General features: G+C 35.7%; 1 protein-coding gene across 2 annotated transcripts in view; it reads left to right on the forward strand.

Moving 5' to 3' along the window:
* PREX2 (phosphatidylinositol-3,4,5-trisphosphate dependent Rac exchange factor 2) overlaps positions 1–18,543 on the forward strand; it is a 220,664-nt gene that overhangs the window by 149,225 nt on the left and 52,896 nt on the right. For both annotated transcript variants that reach the window (XM_079796248.1, XM_079796249.1), the window contains 4 exons: positions 85–126; positions 5,898–6,115; positions 10,135–10,237; positions 16,634–16,777. In XM_079796248.1, coding sequence (XP_079652374.1) covers positions 85–126; positions 5,898–6,115; positions 10,135–10,237; positions 16,634–16,777 — 507 coding nt within the window. The remainder of the gene's footprint in view (positions 1–84; positions 127–5,897; positions 6,116–10,134; positions 10,238–16,633; positions 16,778–18,543) is intronic.

Genomic DNA, 18,543 nt, shown 5'->3' on the forward strand with positions numbered 1-18,543 from the left:
CTAATTTTTATTATGGAATAGTTAAAATGTGGCAGAAATTGGTCGAACAATTAACTGATATGTTGTTGTGTTTTTCCTCTGCAGAAGTCAAGTGTAGAATACTTTTGGCACTTCTTGAGTATTCAGGTAATAATTTTCATTATTTTTACTTTTTAAAATTATGCCCTTAGAAGTGTCATGATATCAAAGCAATGCCTTCAGCAAAGGAGATGGAAATATGATCCCTATCTTATCTAAAGTCTTGCAAAGATAGAAAAAATAACTTAGTTTTAAGAAAAACACAAAAATGTATATTCATCTTCAATTACAAATAGAAACATGTGACCACATATAGACATTTATATGAATATAATTTAGGTTCCTGGCAGGGCAGTTCAGTTGGTTAGAGCATCATCCTCATATGCCAAGGTTGTGGGTTCCATCTCCGGTCAGGGCACATACAATAAGCAACCAATGAATGCAAAAATAAGTGGAACAGCAAATAGTTGTTTCTTTCTCTAAAATCAATTAAAAATATAATTAAAAAGAGACAGGAAGCAGGTTTGGTAAAGTTAATTGTGCAAATTGGATATATTGATAAATTGTGTTTAACTTCTGTATATGAACAAGGATATAGGTGGGCTCAAACTCACGGGGTGGGGAAATGGACTGTGCTTTTGATGGAGAGTCTCAATCTCAAAATCGTATTGCAAAGGCATGGTACAGACAGGGGAAGAATTAGTGACCACTTATACAAATCTGCCGCAGTTAGGAAATTTAAAGTATAAATAAATAAATGGAGGAGCCAAGTTAACCAAGAGGGATTTTTTGTTTGTTGGTTGTTTAAAGAAGTTTTTGCTTTGCTTTTTGACTGAATAATAATATAATACATTCCTTATATTTTTTAAGCTTTACTAATAACCACACAGTTGATGGACCTCATTTTTATGTATTTCATTAGGTCTTCACAACTACTCTGTGAGAATATAATTATTTTTCCACAGTTTTAAAGTTGAAGAAATTAATAATCAGGCAGATTAAAAATAATTAAAAATTAAGAATCTGTAAGGCTAATAATAATTTGTAAATGATGTTCATTCAACACATATCTTTGAGCAACTAGAATATGTTTCATTGAGTACATGAATTAATAAATAGTAAGTGGCAGATTTGAAATTCAAACTTATGCTAATTTCAGAAGTGGTCCTGGAATGTATTACTTTATTCATTAATATTCAAATGGCTGCTCTTGTAGATTCTTATTTTGATTTCATTTTCATTTTTTTATTCTTGTGATAATTCTACCTTTTTCTACTTTATTCACTCACTCTTTGTTCCCTCATATATAAATAGCCTGGCACCAAAACAGTAACCAAATTACACCATATGGTTGGCTGTGAAATTACACTCTTCCCTTGAAAAGGGTAGAGTGTGTCTGGTAAATATTCTTAACTCACTTTTATTCCTGTCTCTCTGATCTTTTCTTTTTGCTTCCTTGTTTATTTTGCTTTCTTTCCCAACAATCTCAGAAAAATCGCTGGGATTGTTTCTGTGTCTAGATACCATCTCATTCTTTTTAGGCCAGCTAGCTAACTATGGAACTTTTATAACAGTGAGATAAATGAAGTGTTAATATTGTAAAGCATGTTTGTAAAAAATGAGTTGAAGTAGGTGCTTAAAAACGGAAATGAAACAGAAGCATTTGATAAGTTTCAAAAAATCCATTTTTTATTCCATTTCTACTACAAGAGAATACTTACTCTGCAAAAGAAATAAACAAGCTGTCACCAAGAAAACACAGCTCTCTGCTTTTCTTCGTTTGCTGGAAGCTGGAAGCAGCAATTGTGATTCTTGCTATAACTCTTACTGATAAAAATAAAGAATGAGAATAGCTTTAGAAAGGATGGACACTTGTGAATTTTAAACAGCTGTATAATTACCAAACAAAAAAACAACTATGTGTTTTTGCTTGGAGTTAGCTTCTTTTGTTTTATCATGTTGTCCTCTCTCCATTCAGCAATAAAACTGGGCTCCCACTCAGTGCCAGGCACCCTGCTAGATGCTAGAGAAAGGAATCTCCATAATAATACTATCCAGTTTCACTTCGCTAAATGCTCTAAATGTTTTTTTAATATGTTTTTATTTATTTCAGAGAGGAAGGGAGAAGGAGAGAGAGAGAGAAACGTCGATGAAACATCCTCCCCTTCCTCCCCCCTCCCCCGCCCCCACTGGGGATCAAGCCCACAATCTGGACATGTACCATGACCAGGAATTGAACTGGAACCTCCTGGTTCATGGGTTGACTCTCAACCACTGAGCCACACCGGCTGACAATGCTCTAAATGTTTTTATGTCATTTATCTTTATTGTGATCTAAGAAATAGGTATACCCCATTTTACATATTAGAATCCAATACTTAGGATTATATGGTTTAAAACTGGTGGAATGGGTAGACAAAAGCCGATCATATGCCTCTAAAATCCATGAGCATAATTCACACATTGTACGTTATATGCCACTTCCCATGGCCTGTGCTGAAGGTCCCTGCGGTTCACAAACTAGTAAACAGACTCATGTAAGAACCATAGGTCATTAGCCATCTAGTACAGGGATGCTCCAGGCCTAGTGGCAGGTAGAAGTGCACAATACTTCCTGAAGGAGAAGGGAAATGTTACCAGGGGAGACAATATTTTAATAGTTCAGAGGAGTTTCAGTAGTTCAGTGACTTGACTCTTAACTGATGATTTAAAGTTTGCTGGTGGAGAGGAGGGAAGGGCCTGCAGCCAGCGAGTCGGTGAACAAAGGTGTGGCTAGAGGGGCCTCGCATGTCTGAGGAACGCTCAGCAGTACTGGGTGGCTCGGAGAGGTCTGTACAGCACTGTTCTGGCTGTTTTCAGATACGTTGTTTTATTATATTCTCACAATAATTGTGTGAAGATGGTTGCTGGTTGTCTGGGATGGATGGAGGGAGGTGATGTGTGGAGAAGCTATAAACATAAGTTGGGCATAGATAGACGCTTCTGCTACTCAGTTTTCTACTCTCGTTCCTCATATCAAACGTCACTTGAAAAAGCTTTTAATATATGGTGTGCATTGTGAAGTCTAGGGAAACTCGTCACTTACTCTCTGTCAAAAAATAGGAAGGGGCAATTGAAAACCACCTCATGAAGTAATAAGCACTTGTTAAGTGTTAAGTGTTTTTCAGCTGAAAGTATGTTGGTTTAAGATTTCAGAGGCAGTGTGGTCCAAAGGCATCTTGCTTATCTACTCTCCCAATCTGCTGGGAGCATAGCCCTGGCCAAGGCCTCGACTTGGACTTCTTTACACCCCCAGCAATTGGTGCAAAAATGTTTAATTCTTGTGGGGCATTCATGTGAAAGCTTGAATTAGTGAACGAATTCAACTTTTGTATGTTTAGTTTTGATTTGATAATGAGGCTGAATGAAAAATTTAATTTGGCTTAAAATGCATACAGAATATAGCAAAGAGTAGAACAAACATCTAAGTGTTTGTTTTAGGATAAAAGAAGAAGAAATTTGAGAGTTTCTTCTCAAAAGCCATTTGGAGATAATTGTTTCTGCTAGTGACACAAGCCTTGTGATCTCTTCTAAAGCTCACAGTGGAGCCAGATCCTTCCTTCTACAGACGTCAGCCCTCTGCTCTTGATAGAAGCAATTTCTTTCCACTTAGATTTTTATTAAGAAATTATTCTCCGATTATAGGTGGGAGTATCCCTGCCAAAGCTACTGAAGTATATTTTAAAATTGCCCAGATTTTCTGACAAAGGAATAACAAAGCAACAACGTTTTAAGGAAGATTCAGGGCAATTTTTGTTTATTTAGTCCCCGTCTTGAACGTCAATCTTCTAGCCGCACTGCTGAGCTAAAAGCTTTCTGAAGTCCCCTTTTAAGTAAAACTAAATCCAGAGATTTCAATAAGCCAGGGAATGAGCTCAGACATTTTCATTTCACTTAATTCCTTTGTCTCTTAGTTGCTCCACTGGTTTATTATATTCATCCATTCATTCAGTAAACATTTATTGAATGTCCACATTGTGTGAGAAGTTATACACAACAACAAAATAAGTGTTTTTGCTTTTTTTCTTAATTGAGATTTGAATAGAGTTTTTCTCCAGTTTAGCCCTTTTATAGTTTCTTGTATAAAAATGCTCTTTTCCATCTATTAGAATGGGGCACATGGTATAGAACTACATAAGGAAAATGTCTAACACATGTTGTTGGTTAAATTAGTAAGTCAAACCATATGGAATTGCCATACTCAACTATTTTGACCTGCTGAAATAGCAAGTTCTTATAGTTTAACCTAATAAATACATATTTTGTTATAAAATTAAATATTTTAAATATTTAATTATTTTTCTAATAAAATTTTCAAGAGTAGCTTTTACTAACAGTGAAACTGAGTAACATAGCAATTACATTATGTTCACACATGCCTTTGATGGTTATTAAAAACAGGTGTTTTGTATTCTTGGTAAACATCTTAAAAATTATGCTTTTTTATGAATAAAGCTAGAACTCAACATTGAATAAAGACAGTATTTATACTACATTATACACTAATATTGACAATACTTCTTCATTTCAGAAGATTCTGAGTCCTCAAAATATTCAATAGACTTTGAGGGAATAGACTATTTTCACCTTTGTTGTTCTTCTAGTACAAGTGATTTTTCAATGTACATAACATGGCGTGCTGTTTATAGTAATTATGTAATTTGTATATATCCAACCACCCCAGGAAGTTAACCCTCTGTGATCAGGTTCTCAGGCACAGCTTCTTTCCTTTGGAAAATACTGTGGCCCAGGAGTGGCAGTTCACATGGGAAATATACCTTCAAAGTGGTTCAGTGAAAATGCCAGTCAATTGCAGAATAAGAATCCTAGTAAAAATCAATTTGTGCTAAAACTGTAGATACATTACTTATTTCAAAGAAATATAGGAGCTTATGAATGGACATATTGATAACTTGTGAAGTTGAATAGTAAATTCAGGACATACAGATTTGCTTATTGTTACAAATAATTGGACATCGATACTTTTTTTCCCATGTGCATTTCACATCAATATTTCAATAGGTTTAGTAGGCAATTTTAAAAATTTTAGTATTAATGATACTGTATTTTTAAAAATATTTTTTTACTAGAGGCCCAGTGCATGAAGTTCATGCACTGGTAGGGTCCCTAACAGGTGCCGGCTGCTGGCCGGGTACTCCCTCCCTTCCCCTGGCAGGCCCCGCCCCCTGGTCGAACTCCAGGATGACCTCCTGGTGGAGGGGACAATTTGCATACTATGCTTTTATTATATAGGATTGATTTCAGAAAGAAAGGGAGAGGGAGAGAGAGGTAGAAAGATCAATGATGAAAGAGAATCATTGATTGGCTGCTTCCTACATGCCCCCACTGGGGACTGAGCCTGCAACCTGGGCATGTGCCCTGACCGAGAATCGAACCGTGACCTGGTTCAACTATTGAGCCATGCTGGCCAGGCATGATATTGTGTTTTGTTTGCCAGCACAAACCGAAAAAATGGACTCTGAGTTTCCTTTAGGGACATTCCACGTAACAAACACAATTTGTGGACCATCAAGAAAAATAAAAAAGTAAATAAATAAAGACTTAGGTTTTTTCCTTAGGTTTTCTAAAGCAATTTAGGGATTATAAAATAAAGTCACAATGTCATATAAGAAAAATTATTTTAATGTTTCTAACGCTTTTTGGTGTTTTCTAAAAAACAAACTTGCTAAAATATATGTGCTCATTAAGAGAACTCAAATTTACATTCTCACATAGTGTGAATTTAGTGAGAGGTCGAAATAACAGCGAGTGTAAATGCTTACTGGACTGGTTTGATTGATGACATTTCTCAAAACTCCCTCTGTTCTCCTGGATCGCAGACAGTGAGCCACAGCTCCGAAGAGACATGGTTTTCTGCCAAAGTCTCGTGGCCACAGTCTGTGCCTTCTCCGAGCAGCTTATGGCGGCCTTAAACCAGATGTTTGACAACAGCAAGGAAAATGAGATGGAAACGTGGGAAGCCAGCAGAAGGTGGCTGGACCAGATCGCCAATGCAGGTGTTCTTTTTCACTTTCAGTCCCTTCTGTCACCAAACTTGGTAAGGAACCACAGGACACATCGTTGTCTGTGTCTGTTGTAATATAGTCATTGTAACATGTTCCCAAATAGCAAGTGGTTATTATTGTATCAGCAGTCATTCAGCTCCTTCAAAAGAATATACACTGAGTGGCCAGATTATTATGATCTCTGAACGCATAATAATCTGGCCACTCAGTATATTCATGCAAGAATGGGCCTTCCTTCTCCTGGCTGCTGGCACCGCCTTTGCTCTGGCCAGAGCCACCTTTTCACTCCGCCCGGAGCCGCCTTTCTGCCTTCCCATGCTGCCCAGAGGCCCAGAGCAGCTGGGGTGGTGAGGAACGCCCCTGGCCGCTCTGCACCTGTGTATGCAAATTAACCCACCATCTTTGTTAAGTTAATTTACATACTCCTGATTGGCTGGTGGGCGTCACGAAGGTACAGTCAATTAGCATGTTACTATTTTATTAGTATAGATATATTAGAGGCCCGGTGCATGAATTCGTGCATGGGTGGGGTCCGGCCAGCCTGGTCAGGGGGAGGGGACATGGGCGGTTGGCTGGCCTGCCTGCTGGTCAAACTCCTGGTCGAGGGGACAATTTGCATATTAGCCTTTTATTATATAGGATATACTCTGAGTGGCCAGATTATTATGTGTTTGGAGATCATAATAATCTGGCCACTCAGTGTATATTTTTCATGGGCAAATGTAGTTTTAGTAGGCATGTAGAAGGAGTTCTCTCTTTCCTGATTTTGACCTGTTCTCAGAGGTTTCTAAAAGCTGAGAAAGCCTTGATCTGTTATTAAATCCTGTATCCCTAAGCACTGGCTGAAAAGGGTCTTCAGAGGAACGAGGGTTTCTCTGCTATGGTTCCTTATTTCCAGTGCAGGAAAAGGGTCCTTCCGTGCATGGAAACCAACCTCCCGCTGAGGTTGATACTCTGGAGCATTCTTGATAGAGAGCTCTGACAACTTGCCTGTCATATGGTCTGACAATCTGTTTAAAATTTGCATGTGTTAAATGATTCTTTTTCCTTCCTTCGTAATCGTGTTTGTCCTGTTAAATCTAAGAACATTGCTCTAATTACTGTAGAATATTCTATGTTTGTGCATTAGTTTTCCACAGTGCATATGAAGAAAGCATCTTGAAATATGTGATAAATAACACTGTGGTAAACTTGTTTTTCTCACCCATACTTTCTGTGGTTCTGATAGTTGTCATGATGTTTGAAGGCAAATATATTCACTTTTAAATATAAGCTTAAGGTGCTAGTTAAATGGAATAGTGATTTTGAACATGAGATGCTATTTTATCTGTAAAAGTACCCAGATAATGTAGCTACCAAGTAACATGGTTAAGATTTTAAACAAAAGCATATGAGTTTATACATCAAAATAAAGCTTTTCTTCAGTGACATTGAGGATAGGGAGGTCATTGCTGTACTGCACAGCCATAAAAGGTTCTGGAAAGTTAACTAAGCCAGTCCACCTCACTGCAGTTCAAAGAAACAATTAGATTATTCTGAAAAGACTTTACTGCACTCCATATGGGTGATCAATTTCTTGTTTGGTTGCTATTACAACCAAATATAAGATTTAATTAATGAAATACTTAAATAAGGCACTTTTGAAAGTGTGTTTTAAAATAAATATTAATTAATCATTGCCTACGAAACAGAAATTACATAAGATAGGAATCCTACTTTCCAACACATGGTAGACATTAAATGTCAAACGAATGAATAAATGAATGAATGAGCCTTTATTTCTATTCTGTTCTTGCCTTAACACTGCCATTGTCTAGTCAAGTGCTGGTACTTTAACCTGAATTTTATTTGAAATTTTAGTTATTTATAATTCATATATCAGATAAATGACATATCCAGGTTATATAATGAATTCTTAAAATTAAGCTATAAAAAGACAACTCAAAAAGTGGGCAAAGGATTTGAATGGTTGTTTTTCCAAAGAATATATAAAATTGCCAAAAAAACCATAAAATAGATAATCAATATCATTAGCCATTGGGGAAATGCAACTCAAAAGTACAGTGAGATACTGTCACAGGCGAGGTAAATGGCGAGATTATTCATAATAGCTAAAAAGTGGAAACAACCCAAATTTCCATGAACTGATGAGTGGGTAAACAAGATATACAGTAGAACATTATTCAGCAATAAAAATGAATGAAATATCAATACATGCTGTAACATGGATGAATGTTGAAAATGTTTTGCAATATGAAATCACCCAGTTACAAAAGACCACATATTACGTGATTCCATTATTATGTAACGTGTGGAAATCGTAGAGACTGAAAGCAGGCTAGTGGTTACCTGGGGCTAGGGACTGGGGGATGGAATGCTTATGGGTACTGAGTTTCTTTTTGGGGTGGTGGAAATATTCTAAATTTAGATGGTGGTGATAGTAATACAGCTCTGTGAATATACTAAAACCCTGAGCTGTACACTTTCCAGGGGTGAATTTTATAGTATGTGAATTATATCTCAAGAAAGCTGTGTTTTCTTTAAATTGTTCTTGCAAAACACGTTTATTACAGAATCGATTAAAAATCCAAAGGTAACAAGAAAAACACACGCACCCAGCGTCTTTCTGCCTCTGAAACAAGAGCAGAAGCGCCTCCTGGGACTGTGAAGGGCGCTCTGGGAGGGGCAGGCTCTGAGGTCCGTGAGACCGAGCTCTGAGCACAGTCCTGGTCACTTGGCTGTGGCTCCAGTCACATCAGCTGCAGCGTTGTGGCGTGCACTTTAGCAATCGGAGGCCAGCCTCTTTGGGATGTTTCTTTTTGCATGTTTTCCTCTCAACTGGAAAAATGCCAATTCTTTAGTCGGCTCCCTCCATTTCCGTTCATGGCATATTTCTGCTGCTTCAAACGACTTTTAAAAAATTCAGTTCAATAAACATTTATCCAGCACTTACTGTGTACCATACACTATATTAAGTACCACACCAACATGCAAAGGTGGCAATTCTCTTAACCTCTTGGTTTCCACTCAGTGATTCTTTTTCACACAATGGAAGTTCTTCACCATCTCAAGCAGTTTCTATTAATGCTGCCCCCAAAATATGGCTGTAAACTTAAAGCACCTTTTAAAAAATGTGTGTAAAGCATATTAACATTAATGTTTGAAGGTATCATTGACACTCTTAAGAAACAAATGTCACCTTTACAAGATAAGCGGTATACGGGAAGGCACATTATTCTTTCATGAGGAAATTTGTAAAGGACTAGATAGTGCACTGAACTGCTCCCAGGAAGGCCAGAATCTAGCACCAGGAAGATGATAGTGCTCACTGAGACACGCACTGAACTTGTTATCACGCCTGGCCTTACCTGCCTCCGCTGGAAAATAACATGCTTTAAGGATGTAAGAAATGATTAAAACAGATTGGATCTCATAGTCACAAGATTCTAGGTTAGAGCACCAAAAGGCAAGTGAGATGAAAATGATTCTTATCCCCAAGCCCTTGGAACAATCATTACACACATGCAGATTGCTTTTATCAGTTTTAATAAATTACAAAATGTATAATGCATAGTTATCTTATTGTAAAATAAGGATGACCATTATGTGTTGTGGCTTTTTAATACAACAACATTTTCCCCTTTCAGCTGTTACATTAATAAGATTATAGAAATTTAAAGGCAAATGATAAGCTTTTTTGTAAAGATTTATTTGTAAGTAGTAAGCAAAATAAATATGATTAGACTCTAGCTACAAAATAGAATGAACAGTTGTGTAGAACAATTTAAACAATTGGGAATAGTAAGAATATAAAACTATAAAGAAATTTCTAACTTTGAGAGATGTATTAATTTTATTTTAAACAGCAGATTTTTAGTTAAATGTTGATAATTTGGTTTGTATGTGAATAAAACATAAGTGAAGCTAGTTTAGATCTGGAGATGTTATATAATATTATGTTATGCTATGCTGTGCTAAGCTATGTCATGTCACATTATGTTATACACAATCCTATTATATCATGTATCGTTTGTTTTCCCTCTCTTTCTAGACAGATGAACAGGCCATGCTAGAAGATACACTGGTTGCACTATTTGATTTGGAAAAGGTTTCTTTTTACTTTAAACCATCAGAAGAGGAACCACTGGTTGCAAGTATGTAGTTAAGTGTTTTATAGAATTCCTTTGTCATCAAACACATATGGTAATACTTTGATATTAATATATTTTAAATGAAGTTTATTTTATTACTTTTAAAAAATATATTTTTATTGATTTCAGGGAGGAAGGGAAAGGGAGAGAGAGAGAGAAACATCAATGGTGAGAGAGAATCATTGATCAGCTGCCTCCACCAGGGATCGAGCCCCAACCAGGGCATGTGCCCCGACCAGGAATCAAAACGTGACCTTCTAGTTCATAGGTCAACGTTCAACCACTTAGCCACGCTGGCTGGACTGAAGTTTATTTTATATAAAATATCATATTTAGAGAAAATAATAGTAGCAAACTGGGAGGCATAGAAAGTATATATAACATAAACCTACAAATAATTCTAAACTTTTATTTGTACCTATTACTTTGGCCTCCAAAATGTTTTGAATGTGTGCATCAAGATTTGTGCTAGTCAAGATTTTCTTCCCTTTTTTATTTTTGTTATTTTGGTAAAACATACATACCGTAAAATTTACCACTTAAATAATTTTCAGTGCAGAATTCAGTGGCATTAAATAAACTCACACTATTGTGCAACTATTTCCAGCATCCATCTCCAGAATGTTTTCATTCTCCCAAACAGAGACTTCATACTCATTAAGCAATAAGTCTTCATCCTCCCCCCAACCCCTTTTCCACTCCCTGGTAGTCTCTTTTTAACTTTCTATCTCTATGAATTTGCTATGCTAGGTGCCTCATTTAAGTAGAGTCATAGAATATTTATTCTTTCTACTGCTTTTTTAAATAAAGATTTTTTTTAAATAAAAGGACTGTCCTAATATTTCTGTAGCTTCCAAAGCTTTTTCTCAAATATATACAAAATTTACTGAGTTGACTTTGTACTCCATATCTTCACAATTGTTCCTCTAGGGAATGTGTTAGCAGGCAACACAAACAAGTATTTAGGGCCAATATGAACAGAAGAGTCCTATGTTATGCTCACATTGTATAACATTTAGATATAAACCAATTGAGAAAGACATTATAGTTATTTGATCTGACAATAATTGAAAAAAGTTATAATTTAATTTTGAAGTAGACACACATTCTGTACCTTTGGCTTGCTTAAAAATGAAAATCAAAAATCATTTCATTCTGAATGTCAAGAATTTTAATGTGTAAAAATATAATCACAATAATGAGAATTTTAATGTGTAAAAATATAATCACAATAAAGCATGTCAAACTAAAAGGCTAACAAGGGCCAAATAAACGAGGCATGTGGCCCATGGGCCGCGAGTTTGACATGCTGGCTCTACAGTATCCAGGATGGCAAAACTCTTTCCTGTCTTGTTCATTGTTATATCTCCAACACCTAAGAGAGTGCCTAAAACAGAAAAGGCAACGTCGTTATTTTCCCCCAAGGAAATGAAGGAACAAATATCAATTAAATTTATGCATTGCCATGGGCAGAAGGGCTTTATTATTATCAAAGTTGAAGGAAGAACAAACTTAGTGTGAAGACTGAAGGAGAGAACTTCAATAGAACGTAGTTGTATCTAATGTAATGAAGAAGTTACTTAATGAATTGAGGGTTTGAAAAATATTCCTTTGATTTAGCAATTTGGTGTCAGTATACCCAATGAAGGGAGTAATTCAGAAGTTTATATTCAGAGAAATAGCAATACCTAGGGTTTAATCTCTATCTTTTAGTTTCTGCAAGTTCTCATTTACCTACTATTTCAACATTGTCATAAGTAGGTTTAAAATTTATCTGTGAGTCCAAGAAATCTTTATCAGTTTTATTATTTTTCTGTCTCTCTTTTTTCCCCCCCATAAGTGTGAGGATCTTATGTACTATGTAGATGTTAAATTTTCCAGGGCTGGAAAGGTTCTTACTTATTTTCACACATGATGTCTAGTACAATAAATAGGGACTCAATAAATATCCATTTAATCTGTGATCTGATTTAAGAATGATAATCATTTATTCATTCGTCAAAAATTTCTTAAATATCTACTATCACCAAGTACTATTCTAGGTGCTGGATACGGTAGAGATCTAGACAGACAGCCCTCACAGAGCTGATATTCAAGTGGAGAGATATAAATAATAAGCAAGACAAAATGAGGTAATTTGGTAATAAATTAGGAGATAATAATATGAATGTATAAGGGAAATAGAAGAGAACAGAGGATGAAAATGAAGGGGCAGATGAAAGGGTGCGAATGTTTAACAAGCTGGGGAGGGAAGCCTTACTAAGGAGCAAAGCAGAGACCTGAATGCGTTAAGGGAGCGAGCCACACAGGTATTTGGGAGGGCGTGTTCCAGACTCATTGGAACAGTGTGGCATGCTCTCAGGATCGCAAGGAGGCCTGTGTGGCTGGCATGGAGTGACGGAGGGGAAAAGAATAGGAGATAAGAAGGAAGCAGAGGCCAGACCATTGAAAGAACTTTGCCTTTCTAATGAAGCCATTGAGCAGAGGACGGACATGATCTGCCTTGCTTATTAAAGGCTGCCTCAGACTGCTGTGTTGAATAAATCATTACTGGCAGCTAGGGCAGAAGCAGAAAGAGCAGTTCGGAAGCAATTGCAGTGACCCAGGTGAAAGATGATGGGGACTTGACCTTGATAGTAGCTGTGGAGATGGTAAAAGTCCTTGGTTCTGTATGTATGAAATTATGAAGATAAGAGGACAAAATCTTATTAAATTTTCACCTTCACTGATAAATGACAGTGAACACAAACATGAATTACATTGTTAAGAATATAGGTTATATTCTAGGGAGAATTTGTATGATAAAGGGGATTATTTGATAAGAATAATATTATTTGAACAAATTGTATGGTCTTCTGTGGGCATGTGTAAAATAAAATGTATTTTCATCTGCTTGAGTAATGTAGGCTCAACTTTGCTAACGGTAGAGAAACTCTATTTTCACAATATAACCTAATGTTTTCTTTCTTCTAAATTTTGCCTGAGGGACTATAAATTACAGGAGTACTGTTTTTTCATGGGTTTAAATATGACATTCCTGGATGAATGGTCTGTTGAACAAGCAGAAGAGGAACCGATTCCATGAGCTTGATAAAATAACTACTTGTTGCATATGCACTATGAGAGATTTGACTTTGGCATGTTGAAAATACACTGTTACATAATGAAGACCAATTAACTATCTTTTGTATGTAAATGTAGACGAATCTGCGACAAACAAAAACTGTGAGATACATTTGGCAATACATTCTTTTATGTCTTTCCCAAAGCATAACCTCACCTAGTGAATGGTCAGTTCCCAGGCTACATTACTAGATATTCCAAATAAATTAAAAATAGTGACGATAGGAATCTAGTTATTCTAAGCTAATGTCAAGAAAGAAGAGAATGATTTAGTACCTGAGGGTCATCACATCTTATTCATGTGGTGTAAGAAAACCAGAGCTTTATCATTAATTGCATGTGATTTAATTTCTATAAGCGTAGAAGCAGAGGCGTCAGATTGACTAATTAATATGTGTCACTGTAAGGAGAACTAGTTGGCTGCATGTCTATGTGAGAAGGACTGAGTGCAGAGGGTGGAAGCATGAATATATAAAGAGAATTAATAGGGAACATCGACCTTGAAGTCAAGAAACCTTAGTTCAGATCCTGGCTCTGTTCTTATCTGCATGAGAATATTAGCTTTCCCCACTCACAGGATTTGGAGTTTTAAATATAGTAATGTATTTGAAAATCTCCAGCATTATATAAGGCTAATGGTAGTATTCAGTAAATATTCTAATCCATCCTCCTTGCTTTATTACTTTGCATCTTTTTAAAAAGGTATATTTAGCATTATTTATAATCTAATTTTTTTATTAAATAATGGTGAGATTCTGAAGAAATATGACATGCCAAGAAAGTAGAATTCAAATGTCTGGATTGAAAACAGTTCATTTTCTTGAAATAAATAATTATTAAGTATATACAATGTGTTAAGTGCTAAACTAATTTTTAGGGATATAATGGTGACTTAATGAAACAAAGTCCCTGTTGGCATAAAGCTTAAAGATCAAAGAGAGATACAAAGGCATAAATGGGCAAGTTGACTCACTTCAGTATAGGGAAAATACAAGAAACTTCTCATCTCATATTATGTAACTAGAGGCCTGATGCAGGAAATTCATGCAAGGGGCTCGTCCCTCGCCCCCCCCCATCTTTGTTTGGAAGGTCGTCAAGAAGGTCATTCAGCTGTCCGGTCTAATTAGCATATTATGCTTTTATTATTATAGATTGATGGAGGAATAAAGGAGCTAAATGATTATGTTGTATATAATTAAATTTTGTGGGAAATCTTTATGGTTTTGAAGAATAATATAATGACAGCAGATCTTTCCCTTTTTAATTTTATGGTAACTATTAGGAGAATGAATATCTTTGAACCTCCACTCTATCTATATGCTCCTGGAGCTGTGGATGCCATGGTGAATAAGACAGACACCGGACACATCCTTGTTTTCATGGCGCTCACAGCCTAATGCAGGCGTCCTCAAACTACGGCCCGCGGGCCACATGCGGCCTGCCGAGGACATTTATCCGGCCCGCCGGGTGTTTTTGCCATTTTTTTTTTTACTTCAAAATAAGATATGTGCAGTTTGCATAGGAATTTGTTCATAGTTTATTTTTTTTAAACTATAGTCCGGCCCTCCAACTGTCTGAGGGACAGTGAACTGGCCCCCTGTTTAAAAAGTTTGAGGACCCCTGGCCTAATGGGAGACAGCAAGAAAGGAATCAACAACTAAGCCAGTTAGGGACATGATCAATCCTGTGCAGGAGAAAAGTAAGGCATGAAGAACCAGGGTGGAGTGGCCCTTTTAGGAGTCACCAGGGAAGGGCTCGCAACAGAAGTAGCTTTTAGCTGAAATCTGAAGGGCATGAAGGGCCCAGCTCTGCAGAAGGAAAAGGAAGAGCAATTCAAGCTAAGGCAACTAACAACTCTGAGTCAAAAACTTATTTTCAAACTCACTGGCCCATTCCGTGATGGGGGGCATGTTTACAGGGAGGGATCCCACCACTGAAACCTCTCAAGGGTGAATCTCTCCGTAGGATGGAATCAGAGACCTTTCGATAATGTTTTTGAAGGTTTTAAACATTGCATAGTCCTAATCATCAAGTTTGCTTTTCATAGTTGATAAATTTCCACAAATAAAAGGCAGCAGTTTTCAACTCCTTATTATTATGCACTTTTTAGGTGCACCAAATACTTTGAGAGAAATGGGTTTCCATTCTTTCAGGTAGCACTCTTAGTTTTTTACTTGGTTTTAAATTCAGTCTGTTTGATTATTTTTATTTTCAGTTTCTTAATTTCTGGTAAATCATCTTTATTTGTTCTTTGTTAGTCCTGTAATATGGAACTAAACTGCTGCATTGTTTTCTTTCCAATAACATGGTTCATTTGCTTATACAGAGATTGGCTACATTGTTGCCAAAGAGCAAAGGGAAATTAAAAAAATTAAAAAAATACATATGAATAACATTGTATGAAAAGGGGAGCAAGAAGATACCAATATCTGAAATATAGAAATTTGTATTTTCTTTGATGTCCATGCATCTTTTCCTATTTATTTTAGAATCAGGAAAAATAAAAAATATTTTCCCAATCATTAAAATGCAATTTATTATTTTTCCTAAACCAAAATCCTTCATCTCCCTTTAAAAAAAGAAACAGAAATAAAATGAACTTTATTGGTATATGCATAAAAGAGATTTGCAGATGTTAATACAGTGCTTTTATGAAAGTTTTTACATTCATTTTTTAAAAAGTTATCTGCAAATTATTTGCCATGATGAAGATGAAAAGGATTTATGACAGCACTGTGAAATACTCCTGCAGCATTTTCTCTTGGTGTTTTGGGTTTTGTTTTTGTTTTTTTGAGTAAGTAAATTTAGGATATTTGAAAAAAGACAGATAATTTCTAATGACTGTTGGACACAAACAGAGATCATCCAGTTTTGATCTGGAGCTGACCTTGATAATGGTTGGTAGGTACTCAGTTCCTTGCACCCTACTTAAGAAGTGTACCCTATGGACCCATTTGGCTAAAATGTGAATGAGGCAGTGGCCCTGGGAGATTGTGATTCCAAACCACGTGTAACTTCTCATTTAGTTAAGTGAGACACCTGGTGTATCAGGTGATGAAGTTTCGTATTACATGATTTTATATACAGTACAGTAATAAATCTGTTATTTAGTTAATGAGAACCTGATTTATAGTCTTTCCCTGAATGACACTGAAAGGGTGCCCAAACCTGAACTTAATAAACATGGGTACTTTAAGATATTTAGTTTCTAGTAATTTCTATGCTATGCAGTATATTTGATTTTAGGAAATAATATAACATTAAATGTCATTTTAGATGTTCCTCTTACATATCAAGTGGAAGGAAGCCGGCAAGCTCTGAAAGTTTACTTCTACCTTGATAGTTATCATTTTGAACAACTGCCTCAACGATTGAAAAATGGAGGAGGTTTCAAAATTCATCCTGTTCTTTTTGCACAAGGTAAACTGCTTCCTTTTTTTTTTTACTTCGTGTATCTAAATTACTCTATCTTGATTAATTTTTAAAAATAAACTTAATTGTAATCATCATCATGGTTTTTCCATTAATTAAAAAATTCATGCATAATGCCTAGCTAATATATTTACTTCTGGGAATGTTTATTAAGAAAATAATCACATGTGGTTTAAATATTTATAAAATAGGATTGCAGCACTATTTATAATAGAGTAACAAGACACAACTGGTTGAAATAAATAAAGATAATTTAATTTGGCTTAAATAAATGATGGTAGAGCCATTAAAGTTGTATTATTTACAATATTTTATGATATAGAAAAAGGTACACATATACACATTCAGATTATGAAAAAAGAATTTATATTATAATCTCAATTATGTCATACATGTATTTATATACTTACATGTATTTAAAATGCTTTTAAAATAATTGGATGATTAATGATGATATTTTATTCTTTTAGTTTTTATGCATTATGTCAATGAATATGTATTCCATTTATAAATTTAAAAATTTCTTTTGGAAATGAGCAGTGAGTAGCAATGCAGTAGAAGAGATTAAGATTAACACGAGTGAGAAGATTCTTGCAGTGAACGCATTTCCAAAGGAAGGTCCCACGTCTTTTTTTATTTTTGGAGTAATAAATGCTGCCTAGGAAAGATCAGAAGTCCAGATTATTGTGTAGTTTCCTGTAGTCTAAGTCTGTTTTTTTTTTTTTTAATTCATGCTGTGTTCACAAGATTATATCCATTTTTCTGAGTGGTATGATAGAACATTTCATTTTTTTCTTCTGAGTTTTCAATACCTGCATTGGTTTTGTTGGGGAATTTTATATTCTTACCAAAAAAAAATGAGAAGAAAAGAGGAATAAAATCAACCTTTGTAACTGAAGAGCAGATGGCATATGAAACCTAAATTCACTACCAAGTGAAATTTCTGCTTGTACCACATGCATATTATTTTAATTCTAAAAACAGTGACCACCACGAACAGATTCTTGGCAAGAATACATTTTAGCAAAGGAAAATTTCAGTGATGAGAGGATCTTAGGAGTTATTATAAGGTATTTCCTCCCTCCCTCTCCCTCTCCCTGTCCTTCTCCTCCACCCCTCCTCTTCCTCCCTCCCTCCCTCCCTCCCTCCCTTCTTCCTCTTCCTCCCTCTCCCTTTCTCTCAATCTCTCAACCTATCTTCCTTCCTTCCTTCCTTCCTTCCTTCCTTCCTTCCTTCCTTCCTTCCTTCCGACTGTATTAGGGTCCTTAAAGGTAACACAAGATTCTATAATGAAAAGGAATAAAAAGGTAAAACAAACAAACAAACACTAAACAAAAATAGACCTTTGGAGCTATGTTAAGAGAATTAAGTTCAGCCTAAAATACGTTAAAAGCCATTATAGAGACATTGATTTAGAAGACAGGGAAGGATGCTGGTCTAGAATGTTAACTTTTATAGAGTTTAACCAGAGCTTACAGTTGTTACAGCCTCTTCCCTTCTTTTCCTTTGTCTCTTTTTAAACTCTGTCTTTGAAATCATTACTGAGATGACAGATGGCATTAAGCATCTTTTTAAAAAAATATATTACATGTGAAAAAAATATATATTACATGTGTGCCATATCAGCCATAAATAGCTGAATATCCATACCCAGCAGCAAGTGTGCATAGGAGAAAGACTACTTTGCAAGTAACCTTTATTTTATAATTGTGGCTAAAACAAATTTTAAAAGAATCCCTAAATATATATTATTT

This window comes from Cnephaeus nilssonii (assembly GCF_951640355.1).
Source record: "Cnephaeus nilssonii genome assembly, chromosome: 18".
Lineage (NCBI taxonomy): Eukaryota > Metazoa > Chordata > Mammalia > Chiroptera > Vespertilionidae > Cnephaeus > Cnephaeus nilssonii.